The sequence below is a fragment of the Myxine glutinosa genome, chromosome 4, assembly GCF_964187855.1.
Source record: "Myxine glutinosa chromosome 4, kmMyxGlut1.1, whole genome shotgun sequence".
In the NCBI taxonomy this organism is placed as follows: domain Eukaryota; kingdom Metazoa; phylum Chordata; class Myxini; order Myxiniformes; family Myxinidae; genus Myxine; species Myxine glutinosa.
Window position 1 is genome coordinate 177,371,666 of NC_136264.1, and position 21,883 is coordinate 177,393,548.

The following is a 21,883-nucleotide window of genomic DNA, read 5'->3' on the forward strand; positions in this document are numbered from 1 at the left end:
AACCACGTGCCTCACCACCAACTCCAGCGTGCATTCCCACTCACGCTCTACCATTCCAGGTGTGCATCCTTCCATCCCAGGTGTACATCCTCGCTCACCTGTCACAACTAACTCACGCTCCATGTCACTCTCACTACTTTCACCTCCATTCCTGACAGCGCACTCACCCTTACTCTTGACAGCGCACTCTTTCCCCATGCACCTGTCCGTCACACACCTTTCTCGCGCACACTCTCCCGTCACACCCTCTGTAACACTCACCACAGGTGTGCATTCTTCCTTGCCTTTGACAGCGCACTCTTTCCCCATGCACCTGTCCGTCACACACCTTCCTCGCGCACACTCTCCCGTCACACCCTCTGTAACACTCACCACAGGTGTGCATTCTTCCTTGCCTTTGACAGCGCACTCTTTCCCCATGCACCTGTCCGTCACACACCTTCCTCGCGCACACTCTCCCGTCACACCCTCTGTAACACTCACCACAGGTGTGCATTCTTCCTTGCCTTTGACAGCGCACTCTTTCCCCATGCACCTGTCCGTCACACACCTTCCTCGCGCACACTCTCCCGTCACACCCTCTGTAACACTCACCACAGGTGTGCATTCTTCCTTGCCTTTGACAGCGCACTCTTTCCCCATGCACCTGTCCGTCACACACCTTCCTCGCGCACACTCTCCCGTCACACCCTCTGTAACACTCACCGCAGCACGCTTCCATGTGCTCCCTCGCACACGCGCTACGACCGACTCACTCTCGCCAGCACCCTCACTCCTTGGCACGCACTTTTTCCTCACACACCCCAGAGTCGGACTTTCTTGCACACCTCCTCTTTCGCACACCAGACCTGTCGCACACTTCACCCACGGCCTCTCACGAACACCCGGGTCCATCTCGACCCCCAAGCTTCTTAAATCCCCTGGCGCATCATACGCACGACCATATTGGTCACCACTTACACCGGGTCCTCTTCCTCTTCGCTTCTCCTCCATCACCTGCGAATCCCTCATCCGGTTACTGAGCACATCATCACGATCCAAACACAGACTTTGGACCAATTCTTTTATCTCCTCTTTTATCTCTTTCTTATCCCCTCTCCGTCGCTTCTTAATTTCGCTCATCCCTTCTTCCACTTCTTCTAATTTGTGCTTCACCTCTTTTATTCCCCGGTACGTTTCCTCAAGCTCGTCCTCCAAGGCTACCTTGACCGTTTCCATGTGCGTCCTCACCTGCCGGTCCTTCGTCTCCATTACCTCTATCACCTCGTCCAACCTCGTTGTCAGTCCCTCACGTACCATCTGACATTCCCTCTTCGTCGCTACCAAGTCATTTTTTAGGTCATTTTGTGTCGCTTTTAAACCTCCTAATACCGCAGTGTTCCTTTGAACCTGCTCCGTTAGTCCTTTTTGTCCCTCCGTCAGCTGTTCCACCTCCTGCGTCAGGTCCTCTATGCCCCCTTGTAACTTTACAGTCCCCTTTCTCACCTCCTTCTCCATGTGCTCCTTACAGTGCCTCACCTCCTCGCGCACTCCTCCGACCTCCTCACTCACTCCTCTCCTGATCTCCTCTCCCATCACTTGCATCTCCTGCCCAGATGCCACCCTCATCTGCTCCATTTCCTCCCTGTGAGCATCCAGTTTGGTTTCTACCCCCATTCTGACCCCCTCTATCTGCTGCCCCATTTGGTTAACTTCCCTTTCCGCTTGGTCCCTCATGTCCCTCAATTTGCCTTCCATGGTGTTTTCTAACCCCTCTAACCCTTTTTGCATCCCTTCCATTTGATTCTCTTGAGCGGCCATTCTGTTTTCTACCCCCGTTAACCCATGTTTCACTCCCTCTATCTGATTCTCTTGAGCGGCCATTCTGTTTTCTACCCCCGTTAACCCATGTTTCACTCCCTCTATCTGATTCTCTTGAGCGGCCATTCTGTTTTCTACCCCCATTAACCCATTTCTCACCTCTTTTATCCCGTTGTCTAACCCCTCAAAATTATTGTCTAACTTCTCACCGGTACCCCTCGCTTCGTCCCTCATTACCCCCATTTGGTTTCCCATTACCCCCAATTGCTCACTCTGAGCCCTCGCTTCGTCCCTCATTACCCCCAATTGGCCCTCCAATCGCTCACCCAATCGCTCTCTATCAGCCCTCATTTGCTCACAATTCTGGGCCATAAGGGCCTTCATTTGTATTAAAAACAAGTTCAAATCCACCGGTGGCGCCACTACGGTCGCGGGCGTGGACGCCGTGGCCACCTCGTGCATGACAACGCTATTTTGCGACCCTGCCGCCCTCACTGCTTCGCTCTCCTCCCGTCCCTCAATTTGGTCCTGGACCGACCCTGCCTCACTCTCCCCTACCGGACCCCAGCTGTCTTGATCCGCCATAGCGCGACTTTCAAAATTCGGGTTTTTATTTTCGTATAACAAAATCAAATTTCGCCGTTATAATTTCGCGCGGGAAACGCGCTCCGAATCGATTCTAATTGTTACAAATTTGGGCCTAATAAATTTAGTCCCGGGTTCGAATTCCACTCCTCGACACCAATTGTTACAGACGCGGTGGTGGATGTTAGTTTACCGAGCGGTTTTGGTATGACCACGTCTGCACAAGTTACCCGATTATACCCGAACGTTGACTAATCGCGCTACGCTAGATCAATGAAGGAAAAGACACACGGCTGGGATTAAAATGACGCGACACCAGGGATACGGTTCTCAAGACCTCCGGAGGAGATTATATTAGGGCGGAAGGTCAGATTACAGGGACGAGAGGTACAGCATAGAAAGACAAGCACTTAGACACACTCTTATATTAACCCCAACAGACGACAGATAAACGGGACAAAAGGCTGACTCACACGGGGATTGATGGCCAGGAAAGGCAGAATCGATGGCTCAAGGTGCACTCTTGGCTCAAGGACAGGGTACTGTACGGTCCAGTAGATGCAGGAGGTTTCACAGCGCTCGAGGTGGCGTCTTGTCGTCTCAAGCTGGGGGCGCATCTGACCTCACATCCGGTGAGTCGCTTCGTATCTCCGGCGGGGAGTGACACGCCCTCGGCTCGTTAGCTCCGCCTCGTGGAATCGGCACGTTGCTTCTCATTGGGTGCGTGGGGGGGGTTTACCAGGCTCCGCCCTTGACGAGGAGCTGACAGCCAGCCCCTTCGTGGTAACCCCGTGGAGCGCATGGTCATGGCGGCTAACCGAGCTGGTGGGAGGACGCACACTCCCCCCGCGCGCCGTGGTTGTAGTAATTGTTGTTGTAGTTGTAGTTGTAGTTGTAGTTGTTGTTGTTGTTGTTTGGGGAAGAAGACGGGAGGAGGTATGGGAAAGGTCCTAAACTCACTACTGGTGCCATATAATCACATTCTGGTGCAACGAAGAGTCAGAATTAATGGAAACGAGTCCTTAACTGACATCGACTAAGAATAACTAGCAAGATGTCCTATAGTTGTCTACGTGAGATGCGGTGGACCTGGGCACGACATTTAATGGGGGAAAAAGGGGAAGGTCGGTTCTACAGAGTGTTGTTTACAGACAATGGGACTAGGGAATGGGGGATTGGGGATAGTTGGGGAGTATTGGGGAAATAGGGGAATATTTACAAGCGGATATGGAGGCCAAATTCCATATTCGCAACAATATATTGGAGGCTGCAAAGCTGCACCACAATCTGGGTCTTCGTCTAGCTGGTGTAAGCGGCCTGATAGCATCTAAGATGCTTGCGTGCATTCCACAGGTCCACACTAAAAACTAAACATGATTCTGAAAACGAAGATCTGATTATGATTATGGCTATGTACTGAGTTGCAATATGTAGCAGAAAAGGGACATGTGCTCAAGTTACGTGATGTGTGGTACCACTACTTGAAACTTGCAGAAGAGTCCAATACCATCGTCGCAAAGTCCTTTATTAGTTGCAGGACAATCTTTTGGGAAAAGGTCCAGATCAGAGTTTGAGCCTAGTGGGAACCCTTCTGAAAGACAAACACTGATTTTGCCACCCAAATATACTGGTGCTGCCATATCTAGATTGACATTAACAGAGGAAGATACCGATGAAATTCTAACAATGCCATGGTATGAGCCAGAAGAGGATATTTTCCTCTTTCATTCACATTACTTTGAAACTTCATGGAAATTTGGTGGAAAAGCCAGGGCACTTAGGCTTTGGTGTAAGTGCGGATAGGGCAATAGCCTGCCTTCCTGAGAGCCTTTACATGTTCCTGCAGCTTGTGTTTGGTGGCCCCTGCCAACTTGAGAGAGATCCAGGAGAAGATGAGAAAGATGCTGTGAATCAAAGAATGCTAAGTACTGCCCAGGATACCATTTATGGCACGAGTGGTGGACGAAAATGGACACCAAAGCACATTGGGTTAGTCAGGACACTTCATGAGGTTACTCGATCGAAAGACCTTATTCAACAGTTCAAAGTTCAACAGAGCCGAACATGTTCAAGCGCATGCATTACCAATGCATGATATGGAAGGAAGCTAACCGCCCTGTGCCACATCTGCCAGATGCCGACTGAGTTTGGATGGAAATGGGATAAGATGGGGCTACATCCAATTCTCATGACCCATGATCCTATTCAAGAAGGTTGTTTGGAAATTATCATGTGCCTGCGGCTCAAGATGCCGATCCCTGCACTGCAAATGTTGAAAAGTAAAGCTTCCATGTACAACTGCATGTGGATAGAGACAACAGGCTGATGAGAATGATTGCTTCAACATTTTAGGATTATGCGACTGCCATATTGCCTCAATTAGTTGTAGTGGTGGATTATAGGCCATTGAAACTGTGGAGCCAGAGTTGTGCTGGGGTACAACACAGTGTCTCAGATTCTGTCGAGTGGGCCCATTGTGATATTGCATCTGCAAATAGCACATGTTTTTCTGTTTACATTATATTCAATAAAAGTGGGCATAGTGTCAAAATCTAGTTTCTGTTTCGTTTTTGGTGGCCATTTTGTTTTGACGTCTTGACCCCTCCTTGACCTCAAATTTTAGTTTGGTGACGTTGATGGTTGGATTCAGCGACCCTTACATGTTACAACTCTACTCAATGTTACATGTTACGACTATAAGAAATTACAACTCTACCCAAAAATGCCTCATGTTATTAAAATGAATTCTTTTCTGAAATTAGATCGTCTGCATGCTAGCACATGGGACACCCAGTTTAATGTGCATCCTAGGGATGGAACGCGCATTCATGCCTTACCCGGCCTGGAAAACACCAGGGTGACAGATTATAGCTGGGCTGACATTTGAACCCAGAATAGAGAGCTCTCGGGCGAGTGTGCGTACATATAGGCTGTCCTGCCGGCCTTCAAGGCAGTTTACTGTATAAATAATTTTTGAGTCTGGTGAATTGTATCATTTTGTTTTTGTACCGGAACCCCACCAAATCAATTTTTCAATCAACGAAAGGGTCCATGATAGTTTCTATCAATCAATTTGGAGTTGCTAGTCTCTTTATATTCACCTGGAATGGTGGCTGCATCCCAGATTTCCATTTCTTTGAATTTGCTGACATTGGATGTGTTGACCCTATAGGAAGAGCTGAAGAGCTGGAGAACAGAGGCGACCCGCTTACTTGGACTTGTAGATTTGCTGCAGGAGGAAAAACAACATTTGACCAACAAAATCAATACTCTGACTGCATCTGGTAGGAATTCCAATGTTCTTAGATGACGCTGCTGCTTCTTGCAGTGATTTTATCCCTCTTGATGTTTGATGGATTGTATGTGTACCTTTGAGTTGAGTTTGAAATTTCCTATTACAGGTAGCAGTGAAATCACAACTTACACTTAATCAGGAACGAAAATAAATGGATTGTTACATCCACAATAAATAAAATGTCACAGCCATGACAGGAAAATGCATATGGTATTGGGAAATCACAAGTATTCGGGTGTTATTCTTCACAAAGCATTTTCTCCTTTATAATATTTGGCCCACACGGTTAGTGTCAAGATTTTTGGTTAAGTAATTTACAGAGATGTCTGTCAGGATAGACTGGAGGTTTGCACACTCGCTTCTGAGTTGTCGAGCCTGGGTTCTAACCTTGGCCCAGCGCCAAACTGTCATCCCGGTGTGTTAAACCAGGCACCCCATTTGCTGGCATTGGTTGGTGCACTTTCACAATCTCATGGTGTCCTTCATGAAGAGTAGGCGAGCTATTGCCAGAACCCCGAACAATTTCCAAATTTCTGCCATGGCTACCACTGGGAAGACAACGGCAAGCCACCCAATGTAATCCTTAACGTGAGGCCGCTTTGCCCCCATTGAACCTACCTTCAGGCAAAACACCAGACGTAGTCATAGTTGTGGTTGTTATTACAGTTTCAACTAGAACGTTACTCAGTAGAGCGCATACCTGTCAGACTGAACAGTTTAAGTTATGTATACCACTGATATACCAGATCTGGATTCGGACCTGAACCAAAATCGAATCACCTTGTTCTTGTCTCCTAACTAACTTATCCACCAAGTTTAGTCATAACGCGTCCACAACTTTTTGAAATATCATGTTATCTATCGCTTTTCGCCCGATCTCCCAATGGTGAAGAATCACTTAATAAATGATACCAGCTGAATCCGGATCTTCACCAAAATCGAATCATTTCGTCGTTGTCACATACGCTACCTCTCCGCCAAATTTCATCCGGATCCGCCCACAACATTTTGAGATAACTTGTTCACAGACAAACAGGCAGACAGAGAAACAGACAGGGGTGAAAACATAATGCCTAAGTCACACATAGGCGGATTTGTCGGCGACTACTGGCGACTGGAAAAATCGCCACCACCCGCCGACAATCGTAATGAAACCGTAATGGACGGTCGCCTGTAGTCGTGGTTATCCTCCCCAGGTCGGCTGCAGTCGGCAAGAGCCGCAAAGGGGCCAAATATTTTTTTAAATGTTTAAAAACGGCGCGCTCAGTCGCACTCGAAAAAAATCCGCCATGCTGTCGTGATGGAACCGCCATGCTGTCGTCGGTATCCGTAATAAGAGCGTAAAGCGGCCGCAACCCAGTCGCTCATAGTCTTCCGCAATCGCCCCACCAGCTAGCACGGCAGAGATGTGAATGCCATACGGCCTTCCTGCGGCATCTTCCCGACTACGGGCCGACACTGTTGCGGCTGCATATCGACTACAGAAGAACTACCACGTCTCCCCTGCGGCTATGGGAGACTGATGACGACAGCAGTAGGACTAGTGGCGGCCGAGTTACGGCCATTGGCGACAAAGATACGACTGCCTGGCGACTGCATTACGACATACCACGATTCCATGGCAAGACAGGATGGTGTGAGGGTCTCCGTGGAGTGAGGTCCTGTGGTGCCGACAAGGATATGGCTTTATTGTTTGGACTTGGGACTTTTGGGAACTTTATTTTTGGGACTTTGGTCCTTTGGAAACTTTATTTATGGGACTTGGGACCAGTGGAAATAATTTGTTGGACTTCATTTCCATTCTCTCTCCCTGCAGAAAAGTTTGATTATTACATTACAATGATACATCTTTATTAACTTTGTTATTGTACATCAAACATCTTTATGCTTCATGTCATACATCATTGAAATGAATAAAGTGAAATGTAAAATAGAGAAATAAAGATTTAAAAAGTTGTGTGAATCGTCTCCAATCGCCGGCGGTCTTATTGCAGTCTTGCCGCAGTCGGAGTAAACCGCCACCCGGCCCCAATGCAGTCGCCGCGATCCGCCATCGGTCGTAATCTAGCCGCCAGACTGTCGCCACGCTGCCGCCGTGCATCCGCAATGCAGTTGTCGTCGATCTTCAACAGTCGCCATCCCACTCGGGGCGTCGTCGCAATGCAGTCGCAATGAGGCCGCCTGCAGTCGCCATACTGCCGCCTGACCATATTTGACCGCCCGAAATCGCCAGTGGTCGCTGAAAAATCTTGATTGCCGGCAGTCGCCGGTAGTCGCCAAAATATCCGCCTGTGTGTGACTTAGGCATAACCTTCATCCTCCTTCGGTGGCAGAAGTAATTAATCAATATATAAGTGTTTGTTTTATGAGATGTCGAAGTACAGAGCTGAGAATATGATCTGCATTGTTTCAGATGATAATCTGCTGCTTTTGTGAGCAAATTAATTACTGAGATCCATCACCCATTGACTGTATTCGGCTATAACTTTGTATTTCCTTTGCTTGCTATTTCCTTTGCTTGCTATCATGGTGTTCGGAGGAATAAAGAGGATTTTTGTATTGTACTGTTTTATTTTATTACTAGCGAAAATCTAAGATTTTTCAAGTATATAAGTTGGTCTTGTGCGTTATTCTGTCTTGTGCGTTATTCTGTCTGTCTGTGCGTTATTCTGTCTTGTGCGTTATTCTGTCTGTCTGTCTGTCAGTCGCCTACAAGTCACAATTTTCAACCGATTTTCACGAAACTTCACCAAATGGTGGAGTTGGTCATAAGCAAGAAGCCTATTGTTTTTGCGGTCAAAAGGTCAATAGATCAACAAAAGGCCAAAGGTCACCAACTTTACAAGATTTCTAAAATCCTCAATTTTCATCTGATTGACTTGAAATTTTAAGAGGATTTGCATTCCAGATCACTGAATTCAACCACCAATTATTTTTGTGGTCATCATAGGCCTTTACATATAGGTCAACGTATTGTAGGGATTTCACAAGTATCGTGCTATGCACGACATATTTCTTGTTTTTGCTTTGTTTATTTTTAGAGGTGAATGAACGCCACTTCACTTGGCTTCTCTTCTGGCTGCCAAGTGAAATGTGTGGAGATCGATGCACCATACTGTCTGGGAGGGCTTGGTTTGCTCTGAGGTTATGGGCCTGATGTCTTGATGTGAAGACACCACCAAAAATTGGCTTGTTTCAATAAAAGTTCTCTTTAAAAAGATATATCTTCTTTTTGACTTTGTACTTGCAAAGAAGTTAAGTTGGTAGAAAAGCCACACAGTCAAAAGAACTGTTCAGTTTCAAACTATTCTGGATTCTCGTATGGTGACTGAGACAATGAGAAAGCTCTGCCCAGTAGTGAATGAGAAACCTCTGCAATAAATGGGTTTAAATTGGAATTCTATAGGTACCTAGAAGCTTTGGAGATAGAGTAGTACAGGGCGGGATATTGGCAGGACTTGTTGGTACCTTGAGTACAGATGGGCGATTGTGTATATCTGTGCGGAGTGCCGTGTTTGTGGGGATCTCGTCATAGGATAGTGTGTGGTTGGTATGGTATATTCCTCATCCAAAAACCGTCTTCACTAACCTTCTTCCCCCTTCCACCTCCTAAAATGAAATTACGTCGTTAGCTTGATGGATTTTAATTGGTCTGTTTTTGGTGTAGTGCAGGCATGATTGGCCGAATGGCCTTTTCCTACATCAAATTTCCTTCTTATTCCTCGTTATTCTTTGCTAATATGCTAAATCGCTCTTGAGATAGTTAATAGAAGCAGGCAATTCCACACCTTGAGCTCACGATACCGTTGTAAGTGGGAATTTGATTGGAACAGCGTTTTTAATGTGTACTTTTTCCGCATGTGCACTGTGCAGTCCTCATGATTTGGTGTGGGATTGTGGCAAGGGGGTTCCTATGCGACAGCATATGTGCAAAAATGTACACTACAGTATGCACATTTTCCTGCTTTGTTGGGTACCAAGTTCTCTGGGTCCATCCATTACTCACATGGATACTAGTCTCTCTTGCTGGTGATTACGGTTACAGGGTCACATCCAAAGCTTGGCCAGTTTTCTCAAGCATTGCACCTTGAATCATAATGTGTGCTAGTTTCTGTTTAGTGCAGCACATGCCGTCCCTCTTGTAAACCTTTTTGGATATTAAAGGGAGAATATCCAACACCAATGTAAACAGCATTTATATCCTGCCTTATTTAGTGTTCTATGGCTGTTGTATCTTCAGATTTTGTAGCTTCATCTGTAGAAGTAATTTCGCTGAGCTCTGTCTCATCTGAATTTAACACTTGGGACATGTGTGTGCGTACATGCGTGTCAAACTGATTTCAACCCAACCCTCATAAACAGTGAAATTTAGAATGTTTTATTTTATTTTTACTATATTTGTTTTTAAGGCTTTTACTATATTTGTTTGCAAGGTATTCAGACTTGACACATTTAAAAACTTTGCTTCGTATGATATTGCAGATCATGAGTTCAGGTTGGAGATGGAACGGGTTTGTGGCCGTAGCAGCCGGGCCACGTGCCATTCCAATCATTCTTCCTCACATCTTGATGAACTTCTGCACAGCATAGAAGTTGAGCGAGACCACTACCGTGCTGAAACCACTCGGCTGACAGGATTGTTGCAAAAAAAATCTCTTCAGACCAGCAGCCCCAGCTCTTGCAGCCCTTCCTTTTCCCCTGCCACCAAAGTGAGCAAACCTTGCTTTAATTTGTCACGTTTTTATTTAAATAATTCTAGAGTAACTATGCAGAGAATCATTGCAGATGATCGAAGGTCCAGCGTGGACTCACTCACTCTCTGACACACACACACACACACACACACACACACACACACACACACACACACACACACACACACACACACACTGACACACAGACCAATTACATTACCCTTTCCCCTTCCCTCGGAAACGGATGAGGCTGATTATTTTTAAGAATTGTGGAGATCGACTTCAGCATGTTTGTGGTGCTGCAGGGCCTCTAAAGCACAGAGCAGATCATCCTGGCTTCTTGCACAAGGAACCACTCATAATTACCCTATTGTATGGGACAGGATACAATGCAAAATAATTGCTTGCCAGCAAAAATGGCAAAGATGGAGATTGAGGAGTGCTTGCAATATGGAGAGCACTTGCTGTACTTGGATGAGGCTGAGGAGAAGGATAGACACACAACTGCAAAAAAAGCTCTGCATAGAAACAGTTAAACTCCGTGTACAAAGTGTTGAGTGTGTGGTTAAATTTCATTAAGATAATTTAAACCTTTGGATTGTCGGACTTGGCTGCATGAGGGGCCATGCTTGAGGGGTCATGCCAACGTCTCGATGAAGCAGACAGGCTGCATGGGGTGGGCCCTCCCTGTTTTGCACACCAGAGGCCACTTGCTTATTTGCAATGGTAACTAGATGTGGGCGAATATTGGAATAATCTATATAGTCTACAGTCACGTGGAAAAGTAAGTACACCCCATGTAAAGTTTTGACTTTTTCAACATATTTCTACATACAGCTATTTGATCTTCATTTCAACAATATTGATAGATAAAGGTGATATAATATAACAAATATCATGAAACATTTACATTTTGTAGTCCATTGTATAATTTAAATAAACATAAATGCAAATTTCGCATGTGGAAAAAGTAAGTACACCCCTACATTTATCAACAACAACAACAACATGCATTTTAAAGGCCATTTTCCCTGCCAGAGCGGGGGTTAGGCTTGCGGTCCCCATGACAATCTTCTCCATTTTGCCCTATTTTCTGCATCTCTCCTTGTTAACCCCCTTGCCCGCATTTCTTCTTCCACCATCTTTAGCCAAGTCTTTCTCGGTCTTCCCCGTTCTCTACTTCCTTCTACATTCATTTCCATCACTCTTCTCAACCAGTCACTTTCATCCTTCCTCAACACATGACCAAGCCATCTCAACCTGTTCCTCTTCACAGCATCAATCACAGGCTCTATTCCCATCATCTTTCGCAATTCATCATTTGCTTCCTCTCTCTCAACGATACTCCACACATCCATCGAACCATTCGCATTTCCACCCTTTCCAACCTTCGTTGCTGCTCTGTTACCATGTCTCGCTCCCACAAATCATAACACTTCTCACACATGCAGCATACACCTTTCCCTTCAGCTTCAACGACACTCCCCTCCTCATCAGCATGCCACTCAGTTCCCGAAACTTCTTCCATGCAAATCTCACTCGAGCAACCGTTGCCGAGTCTGATCCACCTTCTCCATTCAGCATGTCTCCGAGGTAGCAAAATGTTTTCACACCTTCCAGCTTCACGCCGTCTCCAAGATCCAACTCAACATTTCCTCCATCTGCAGCTCCCTCTGTGCACACCTTACATTTGAATGTATCTGCCACACTGGTTAATGACCCTCTCAGACCACTACATTTTTGATGAACCCACTCAGCGCACATTGTACATTGAATGGAGTTCACTGCGACACCCTTCCTACACACAGCACAGGGCCACTTCCCAGTTCTTTCCACCTCACCACATGCTTTACCACTTGCCATCACCTTCGTCTTTCCGATATTCACCTTCAGACCTTTTGTCTCCATACTTTCCTTCCACTTGTTCATCTTTTCCTTCAGTCCATCCATACTTTCCGCAATCAACACCAGATCATCTGCATACAACAACTTCCACGGTAAACCCTCCTTTACGTTCTGAGCCAGCACCTCCATCACAGCTACAAATAGTAGTGGACTTAGTACCGACCTCTGATGCACTCCCACATTCACCTCAAACTCACCACTGTTCCCGTCCTTCGTCCTTACAGCTGTGCGACTCTTTTGTACATTGCCATGACTACTCTGATCAACCATTCCTCCACTCCTAACTTCCTCAATGCCCATGTCAATACTTTGCGTGTAACCCGATCGAATGCTTTCTCCAGATCAACAAACCCAAGAAACAACTTCTTCCTCTTCTCCATGTACTTCTCCTGCAACTGCCTCACAATGAAAAGCGCGTCTGTCGTTCCTCTTCCTGGCATAAATCCAAACTGCATTTCGTCGATCTTCACTTTCTTCCTTATCCTCCTCTCCAACACCCTTTCCAATACCTTCATTCCATGCTCCAATAACTTTATCGCTCGGTACGAGCCACACTCCAGAGGGTCACCTTTCCCCTTGCATAGAGGGACGAGGGTACTCAGTTCCCAATCCACTGGAATGCGGCCTTCTTTCACCACCAGATTACAGATCTCTGTCATTCTCTTCACACCCCAACTTCCTGCTGCCTTCAACATATCTCCCACAACTCCCGTCGGCCCTCCCGCTTTTCTACTCTACATTGCTTTTATCGCTTCCTCAACTTCCTTCTCAGTTATCTTCTCTGCCGGTCCTAAAACTGGACTCTCTATGTTGCCATCCCATTCATTCTCTGTATTCAACAGCATTTCCATATATCTTCTCCATCTTCCTTTAATTCCATCTGGGTCGACAACAATTTCTCCCACTTCATCCTTCAAGCAACTCACCCCCATCACATCACACCTCTCTTTCGCTATCTGCTTTGCAATCCTGAATACTGGTCTCTGACCCTCTTCTGAATCCAAGCGTTCTCCGAACATTTTCCTACATGCCTCCTGCGCCTTTGCTACCTCTTTCTTTGCAGCCTTCTTGGCTGCCTTATAACTTTCATGCTCTGCTGTTTCTGCTCCAGTACCCTTCGCCTTCTGCCACTCCTTGAACTTCTTCCTCTTCTCGGCAATCCTCTTTCCAACTTCATCATCCCACCACCATGTTTCCGAGTGCCTCGCTGGTCCTTTTGTCCATCCACATACCTCACCAACGGCTCCCAACAGACTATCTTTCATTGACATCCAACCATTTTCAAGCTCAACCACATCATCCTCTACCCCACGCAGCCTCTCTTTTAATGCCTCCCTCACTGTCACCTCTTTCAACCTCCACACCTTCATTCTTGGTTGGTACTTCACCCGCCGAGCTCTCCTCGCACCTTTCACCCTTATGTCGCAGACAACCAAGTGGTGCTGTGAAACAGCCTCCTCCTCCGGGATCACCTTTGTGTCCCGGAGGTGCCCCCTATCTCGCCTACGCACCATCAGGTAGTCAACGGTTGTCGTCGACCCACCTGACGTGTATGTAACAAGCTTATAATCCTCTTTCTGGAACTGAGTATTACTAATCAACAAATCAGCTCCATCAGCAAACTCCAAAATCCTTTCACCTTCTCCATTTCTCACACCATATCCGTAACCCCCATGAACTCCCTCAAAACCATCCATACTCCTTCCCACATGTCCATTTAGGTCTCCTCCTACCACAACAACTTCCTCATCTTTCACGTTTTCCATCAGCTTCTCTAACGCACACCAGAACTTGTCCTTCTCTTCATCGCTGTGACCAACCTGCGGAGCATATCCCGAGATGACGTTCACCAAGAGCTTTCCAATCATCATTTTCACCATCATCAACCTATCAGTCACTCTAGTCACACTCACCACACTGTCTACAAACTCCTCAGAAAACAGGACACCAACACCATTCACGCCCTCCAGGCACCCTTGCCACATAAACTTGTATTTCTGTCCCTGCCTACCCTTCACCATTCTCACACCACTTCCCTTCCATCTCGTCTCTTGCACACAACATATGTCCACTCTTCTGACCAATACTTCCACCACTTCTCCTGATCTCCCTGTCATTGTCCCTACATTCCATGTCCCAAACCTCAGAAACCGATCTCCACTTCGGGCTGTACCCTGCCCATATGTAGTTGTAATTGTCATGGTTCTCTCTTTGAGGCAATGTTTTTTTATGGCCGGATGCCCTTCCTGACGCCAACCCTCTTCTTCGTCTCTTACGACACGCAGGGATACGGTGTGCCTATTCTAATCCAGGGTACACACTGGGAAACGTTTAAAACATGGAAATTCTGGGAGAGGGGTGGGTGGGGGGGGGGGGGAGGGTGGCGTCAGCATCACGGCTGCGGTTTAAACATATTTAAACAAAACCATGAAAAAGAATCTGGGAAAAGTCTCGAAGTGAGGACGTGGATTTGAGAAAGAAGGAGCAGAGGTGGAAGTCAAACGAGATATAGGGGGCGGGGCACAAGTCGAGACGAGGAGGAGAGCGAACAAGCATGTGTCCGGGAGGAGAGAAAGAATTAATATAGAATTTTTTGTTTGTTTGTTTGTTTTGTTTTTAAAACGATGGACAAAGGGGTTAGATGTTCGTGAGAGGTAGGGGGGAGAAAAGAAAATCAAAGAAACAAGCAAATAATATGAAGGAAAGAACTTATTTTCACAAAATACTGACGGGCGGTGGGGGGGGGGGGGGGGGGGGGGGAGCCTGGAAAGACCAGGCCGCGCATGAGGTGCGAAACAAAAAACGACTAATTACACACAAATTTGCAATAATTACAAAACCAAAACTAAATAGAAACACACAATAAAACATACACAATAAAAATAACCAGTGGAAATTTGACAAAGACACGAATGGGAAAACACTCAAACTTTGATGTCGTGGAGAGATCGAAGCAAGCCTCCTCGCTCGAGGGACCGGAAGCGGAAGTCTCCTACATTTATCTACCACCCTACATGTATCACTACTTCAAATACCTAATGTTAGAATCAGGTGCACCAGCTCAGGTGCAAATGATTACAACATCGTTAGAGAGTATCTTGGAGGAACCTGTCATATTTAAACCTCAGACATTTAGTTTGGTTTGCTCTTTGTTGTTGAAGTGTGCGGCGTCACCATGCCTAGATCAAAAGAGCTCTCTGAGGCCTTCAGAAAGAAGGTTATAGATGCCTACGAGTGTGGGAAGGGATTTAAAAAGATCTCCAAACAATTTGAATTCAATCATTCGACTGTACCGAAGATCATCTACATGTGGAGAAGATTCCAAACAACTGCCATCTTGTTCAGGCCAGGCCGCCCCAGCAAGTTCAGCCCAAGAGCAGACCTCAAGATGCTGAAAGAAGTCTCTAAGAACCCCAGAATGTCATCACGGGACCTACAGGTAGCTCTTGCCACTGTTGATGTCAAAGTGCACGAGTCTACCATTAGAAAGAGGCTGCACAAATTTGATCCACATGGGAGGTGTGCCAGGAGGAAACCTTTGCTGTCCAGAAAGAACATCAAGGCAAAACTAAAGGTTGCCAATTAACACCTAGGCAAAGACCAGCACTTCTGGAACAATGTGCTCTGGGCAGATGAGTCAAAGGTAGAGCTATTTGGCCACAGTACCAGAAGACATGTTTGGCGAAAACCAAAGACAACATTTGACCACAAGAGCCTGATACCAACTGTAAAGCATTGTGGTGGAAATATTATGGTTTGGGGCAGCTTTGCTGCATCAGGGCCCGGGCAGCTCACCATCATAGAATCCACTATGAATTATTCATTGTACCAGAGGGTGATTGAGGATAATGTGAAGCCATCTGTCGGAAAGTTGAAGCTCAACCGAAGGTGGACCTTGCAACATGACAATGACCCTAAACATACCAGTAAATCCACCAAGGAATGGCTGAAAAGAAAGAAATGGAGGGTTCTGGAATGGCCAAGTCAAAGCCCAGATCTAAATCTCATCGAGATATTGTGGGGGGATTTGAAACGAGCCGTGCATGCAAGAAACCCCTCAAACATCGCACAGCTGAAAGAATTCTGCATGGAGGAGTGGGCAAAAATTTCTCCCAGTCGATGTCAGAGACTGGTAGACAGTTATAAGAAACGCCTACTTGAGGTTGTTTCTGCCAAAGGGGGCAATACCACCTATTAGAGCCAAGGGTGTACTTACTTTTTCCACATGCGAAATTTGCATTTATGTTTATTTAAATTATACAATGGACTACAAAATGTAAATGTTTCATGATATTTGTTATATTATATCACCTTTATCTATCAATATTGTTGAAATGAAGATCAAATAGCTGTATGTTGAAATATGTTGAAAAATTCAAAACTTACAAAACTTACTTTTTCACGTGACTGTATATACTCATTAAGTGCATATATTTCTGGCCACGTATCTTCTATATTCTCGAAGTAAACTTGAATGGAAAAGCCTGTTCACGTCACTAGTTGCAAGTTCCATAATGAAATATATCGTGCCAGTCTGATGAAAACATTAGCTGAGCGAGGACATGAACTGAAACAATTCCTTTTCATCTCGGGTTGAGAAAATCAAATAAGCCTGTTGGTTTACAAACTTCAAAGCCTTGTTGTGTAAATATATTGTCTCTACTCACATCACTGCCTGGCTGTGATGAGATCAGACATTCTTGTGCCACAAACACCCTGTCTTTCCAAGGCCTCTTGGCTACTTTCCACCCCTCCCACCTTGCTCCCTGGGATTTCTCTTCAGAAATGTATTCAAAGAGTTCGTTGCAAAATATCGAAGGATATGCTGGTGGCTCATTGTAATTGTGTAATTGTTCATTGTCTGTTGAGTTTCTTTGTATTTTTGCTGTAATTAAAGTAAGCCATGCCTCTCCCTCTCCTGAAAGGTGATAAATGCCTCATGTGAACCACAACAAATGGAGGACAATTAATGTACTCTTCCACAACTGCTATATTCTTGAAGCTATCTTTGCATAAAGGAAACAGTTTTTATCAACTGTATGTGTTGCATGACTTTCAGGGTACTTCACATGACACAGAACTGCTGCGAGTGACGAAAGAGCGTGACCACCTCCAGGATATGATGAACAACGTTGAACGACGCTTGGCTGAGATCCAGGCTAACATCAAAGTTCTAAAAGCTGAACGTGACCAGATTGAACACCTGTACCAGCAAGTGAGGCTCAACACAAAACCTGTCTGTTGTCTGTTGACATGTTTTTGTACCCTCACACTTGTGTGTCTGTTTCTTCCTGAATGTCTTCATTTTTATAATTCTATGCAATCCATTCACACTATGTCAAGTGATATCTCCTTATTCGACCTTATTTAGTCCCAAGAAGAACTGCGCCAATTGCGTGTCGAGACACTGCAATTTCCCGAAGGTGTGGGTGGCTCAGGCACTGGTCGATTGGCATTACGGCGAGCAGAGGGTGATCGAGATTTAGCTCTTCGTGATCTACGAGCTATGACAACTGAGCGAGATAGTCTTCATGAGCAGATAAAGGTCAGTGGTACAAATGTTATTTATTACTTGCAAAATCGAAGATTTTTCAAGTATATTGGTCGGTTGCGTTTGTGGTTCTGTCTGACTGTTTTTTTTGTCTGTCTGTTTGTCTGTCTGTCTGTTTGTCTGTTTGTTTGTCACCGGCCTACAGGTCACAATTTTCAACCAATATTCACGAAACTTCACCAAATGGTAGAGTTGGACAAAAGCAAGAAGCCTATTGTTTTTGGGGTCAATCGGACAAAAGGTCAACATAGGCCAAAGGTCACCAACATTGCTAAATTTCTAAAATCCTCAATTTCCATCCAATTGACTTGAAATTTGAAGAGGACTTGCATATCTGGTCACTGAATTCAACCACCAAGTATTTTTGCGGTCAACATAAGCCAAATGGTTAACATAGGCCAAATTTCTAAAATCCTCAATTTTCATCCAATTGACTTGAAATTTGAAGAGGACTTGCATATCTGGTCACTGAATTCAACCACCAAGTATTCTTGAGGTCAACATAGGCCAAAAGGTCAACATAGGCAAAAATTTCTAAAATCCTCAATTTTCATCCAATTGACTTGAAATCTGAAGAGGACTTGCATATCTGGTCACTGAATTCAACCACCATGTATTTTTGAGGTCACCATAGGCCAAAAGGTCAACATAGGCCATATTTCTAAAATCCTCAATTTTCATAGAATTGACTTGAAAATTGAACAGCATTTGCACATTGAGTCACTAAATAATTCCTCCTCCTTTTTTTTTTTTTTTTTTTTTTTGTATACAAGATCGAGGCCCGTGAAAGAGCTAACATTAATCACACAAAAAGACAAACCGACACACAAAACACAAAAAACAAGGGGAGCGGCAGACAAGATGGGGAGAGAGGGGGAAGGACACAAAAGAGAGGGGGAAGAGGGGGAAGGACACAAACACAACATTTGAGAGCAGGGACATCGGGAGGACTTAGGGGGAGGTGGGAGAGGATTAAAACATATGAACACTGCAAGGACTCTGGGGTGAATTACCGGGGGTAGAAAAGATCAAGGTTTTCGATGGGGGAAGATAAGAGATGGTGGTGAACAGCTGTTTTAAAGACCTGGAGGGAGGAGTGGGATTGAAGGGAGTGGGGGAGTTTGTTCCAGAGGCGGGAGAAAAGGGGAATGAAAGAGTGAAGGTGAGCAGAGAGCCTAGACTTTGGCAGTTTAAACATAAGAGGGTTGCAAGCAGATCTTGTGCGACCTGAAGGAATATTGGGGGGACAGAGCACAGAGAGAGCTGGGGGAGCAAGGCCGGAGAGGAGTCGGTAGAAGACAGAAAGACCACCAACCTGCCTGCGGTGAGTGAGTGAAAGGCCCTCGGCGTTGACTACATCGCAGGAGATTCCAATGATTCTGAAAGCTTTGGCCTCAACAGCGTGAAGCCGAGCAAGGTGTGAGGCAGGAGCACCAGCCCAGAGGGGGGAACAGTATTCCATTGAGCTGCGGATGAAAGCCTTGTATGTGGTGAGGAGCTCAGGTGTGCCAAGGAAGGACTTCGCACGACGGAGGATGCCCAGTCGGCGACTGGCTTTGGAGGCCAGCTTGGAAATGTGGTTTTCCCAAGAAATGGTATGGACCATTCCTTAACAGTATGGACCTCAAACATCCAGGGCCTTCGCTCAAACTTAACTGATCTCTCCATACAGGTTGCTTCTGACAAACCAGACGTGATCTGCTTAACAGAAACCTTCCTCCTTCATGATGTCTCTGATTCCTTGGTATCTCTCCCAGGTTACTCCCTCCTCTGGTATGATAGACCTGAGCCTCGTTCTGGAGGTGGGGTTGCTATCTTTATAAAAAACTCTCTTCCTCACTCGCCCTGCACTGCCCTCTCTCCACCTCACCCCCAGGAATACCTTTGGCTACGGCTTCCCCTTCGCTCCCACCTTTTGTTCATATGCGTGTTGTACCGTCCACCAAACAGTGATGACTCCATCTACATCTCGCTGTCTGATAATATGGACCAACTTCTATCTACCCATCCCAACTCTCTCTTCCTCATATGTGGTGATTTCAACTGTCACCATGCCAGTTGGCTGGGGGTGGGTACCTCTCTCACCAGCCATGGCTCTCCAGCAAAGGACTTCTGTGACTCACTGGGACTGACACAATCTGTCAATTTCCCAACCCGGATCTCAGTCAACGGAGAATCTTCTCTTCTGGACTTGGTTATGACTAACTTCCCTGAAAATGTCTGCTGCTCTTCTTCTGCTCCAATCGGCTCTTCTGATCATGTGCTTGTTAAAGTGGACATCTCTCTGACCATTTTCAGAGAGCCTCCTCAGCGTCGACGAGTCTGGCATTTCACTCAGGCCAACTGGCAGGGTCTTCAAGCAGCCATCAATCATCTGGACTGGTCTCCCATCTCTACTGCCTCTGACATCAACTCATCCTGGGAATTCTTCCAAAGTAAATTGCTCTCTCTCATGCACAGTTTTATCCCTTCTCGTCTTCAGTTGTCATACCCTTCCTCCCGTCCATGGTACACGGAATCTTGTGGTGAGGCTATTGCCCAGAAACAACTTGCTTTAGTCTCCTGGAAAGCAAATCCAACGGAAGGAAATCTCATTTCCTTTCACAAAGCCCGAAACAAGTGTGTATCCACCCTCAGGAGAGCCAGGAAACAATATCTCTCCGTCCTCAGGACCGAACTCTCTTATCTGTCTCCCTCTTCCAAATCCTGGTGGCGTCTGGTAAAATCTGTTTCTGGTGTTTGTTCCCCCTCCATCCCCTCCCTCACCTTAAATGGCCACACGGCTGACTCCGCACGTGAAAAAGCCGAATGCCTCAACTCTGTGTTTGCCTCTAAATCTTGTGTCCCAAACCCATCCCTCTCTGTACCCACCGTACCCAGTCGTACCCAGCTGCTCCTGGACTCTGTGTCCTTTCCTCCTGACAAGGTGGAAAAGTGTCTGTCAACCCTCGACTCTGATTCTGCAACTGGACCTGACGGCATCAGCCCACGGGTCCTAAAATCATGTTCTTCCGCTCTTTCACTCCCTCTCTCTGTTCTCTTCACCCTCTCTTTTGCTCAAGGTCATCTTCCATCTGCTTGGAAATCTGCCAACATCACCGCTTTGCACAAAAAAGGTGCAAAAACAGATCCCAGCAACTACAGACCAATCAGCCTTCTCCCAATTATCAGCAAGGTCATGGAATCCATCATTGCTTCAGATATGAAATCTTTCCTCTTCTCCAATGGCTTGATCTCTGATCATCAATTTGGTTTCAGACCTGGACACTCCACTCTGGACATGCTGCTTCTGCTTTCTCAACAATGGATGGAGGTCCTCAATGCCAAACAGGAAATTAGAGCAGTCTCCCTTGACATATCACATGCCTTCGATACAGTCTGGCACCCCACTCTGCTCACCAAACTCTCCTCTTTTGGTATCCATGGAAATCTCCACGCATGGCTGGCGGACTTCCTCTCTAGTCGTAGTCAACGTGTGGCCCTGAATGGGTTTCTCTCATCTCCTCTTCCTGTTCAGGCTGGAGTTCCCCAAGGCAGTGTTCTGGGCCCTGTGCTTTTTCTGGTCTTCATCAATGATCTCTCTGACTCTCTTGAAAATCCTCTCTATCTCTTTGCTGACGACTCTACTCTCTGTCGCTCCATTCTTCATCCCTCAGATCGGCAGTCTGCAGCCTCCTCACTCTCTGCAGACCTTGGCAAAATCACAGACTGGGCAAACAAGTGGAACATGTCTTTCAATCCTGACAAATGTCACACTCTTACGATGTCTCTCCGAAAAGACCGACTGGACAACCCTCCCATCCACTTTCTGAATAATCCTCTCCAAGAAGCTCTGTCACTCAAGCTTTTGGGTCTCACCATCTGCCATGATCTTTCCTGGAAAAAACACATTTCAAATCTGGCCTCCAAAGCCAGTCGCCGACTGGGCATCCTCCGTCATGCGAAGTCCTTCCTTGGCACACCTGAGCTCCTCACCACATACAAGGCTTTCATCCGCAGCTCAATGGAATACTGCTCTCCTCTCTGGGCTGGTGCTCCTGCCTCACACCTAGC

At 46.1% G+C, this 21,883-nt stretch overlaps 1 protein-coding gene across 4 annotated transcripts in view; it reads left to right on the forward strand.

Annotated features, from left to right (window-relative positions):
- The window catches only part of TSGA10 (testis specific 10), a 272,162-nt gene that overhangs the window by 99,417 nt on the left and 150,862 nt on the right, over positions 1 to 21,883 (forward strand). For all 4 annotated transcript variants that reach the window (XM_078776738.1, XM_078776741.1, XM_078776742.1 and 1 more), the window contains exons 7-10: positions 5,558 to 5,669; positions 10,163 to 10,389; positions 17,339 to 17,494; positions 17,651 to 17,824. In XM_078776738.1, the coding sequence (XP_078632864.1) occupies positions 5,558 to 5,669; positions 10,163 to 10,389; positions 17,339 to 17,494; positions 17,651 to 17,824 (669 nt within the window). The remainder of the gene's footprint in view (positions 1 to 5,557; positions 5,670 to 10,162; positions 10,390 to 17,338; positions 17,495 to 17,650; positions 17,825 to 21,883) is intronic.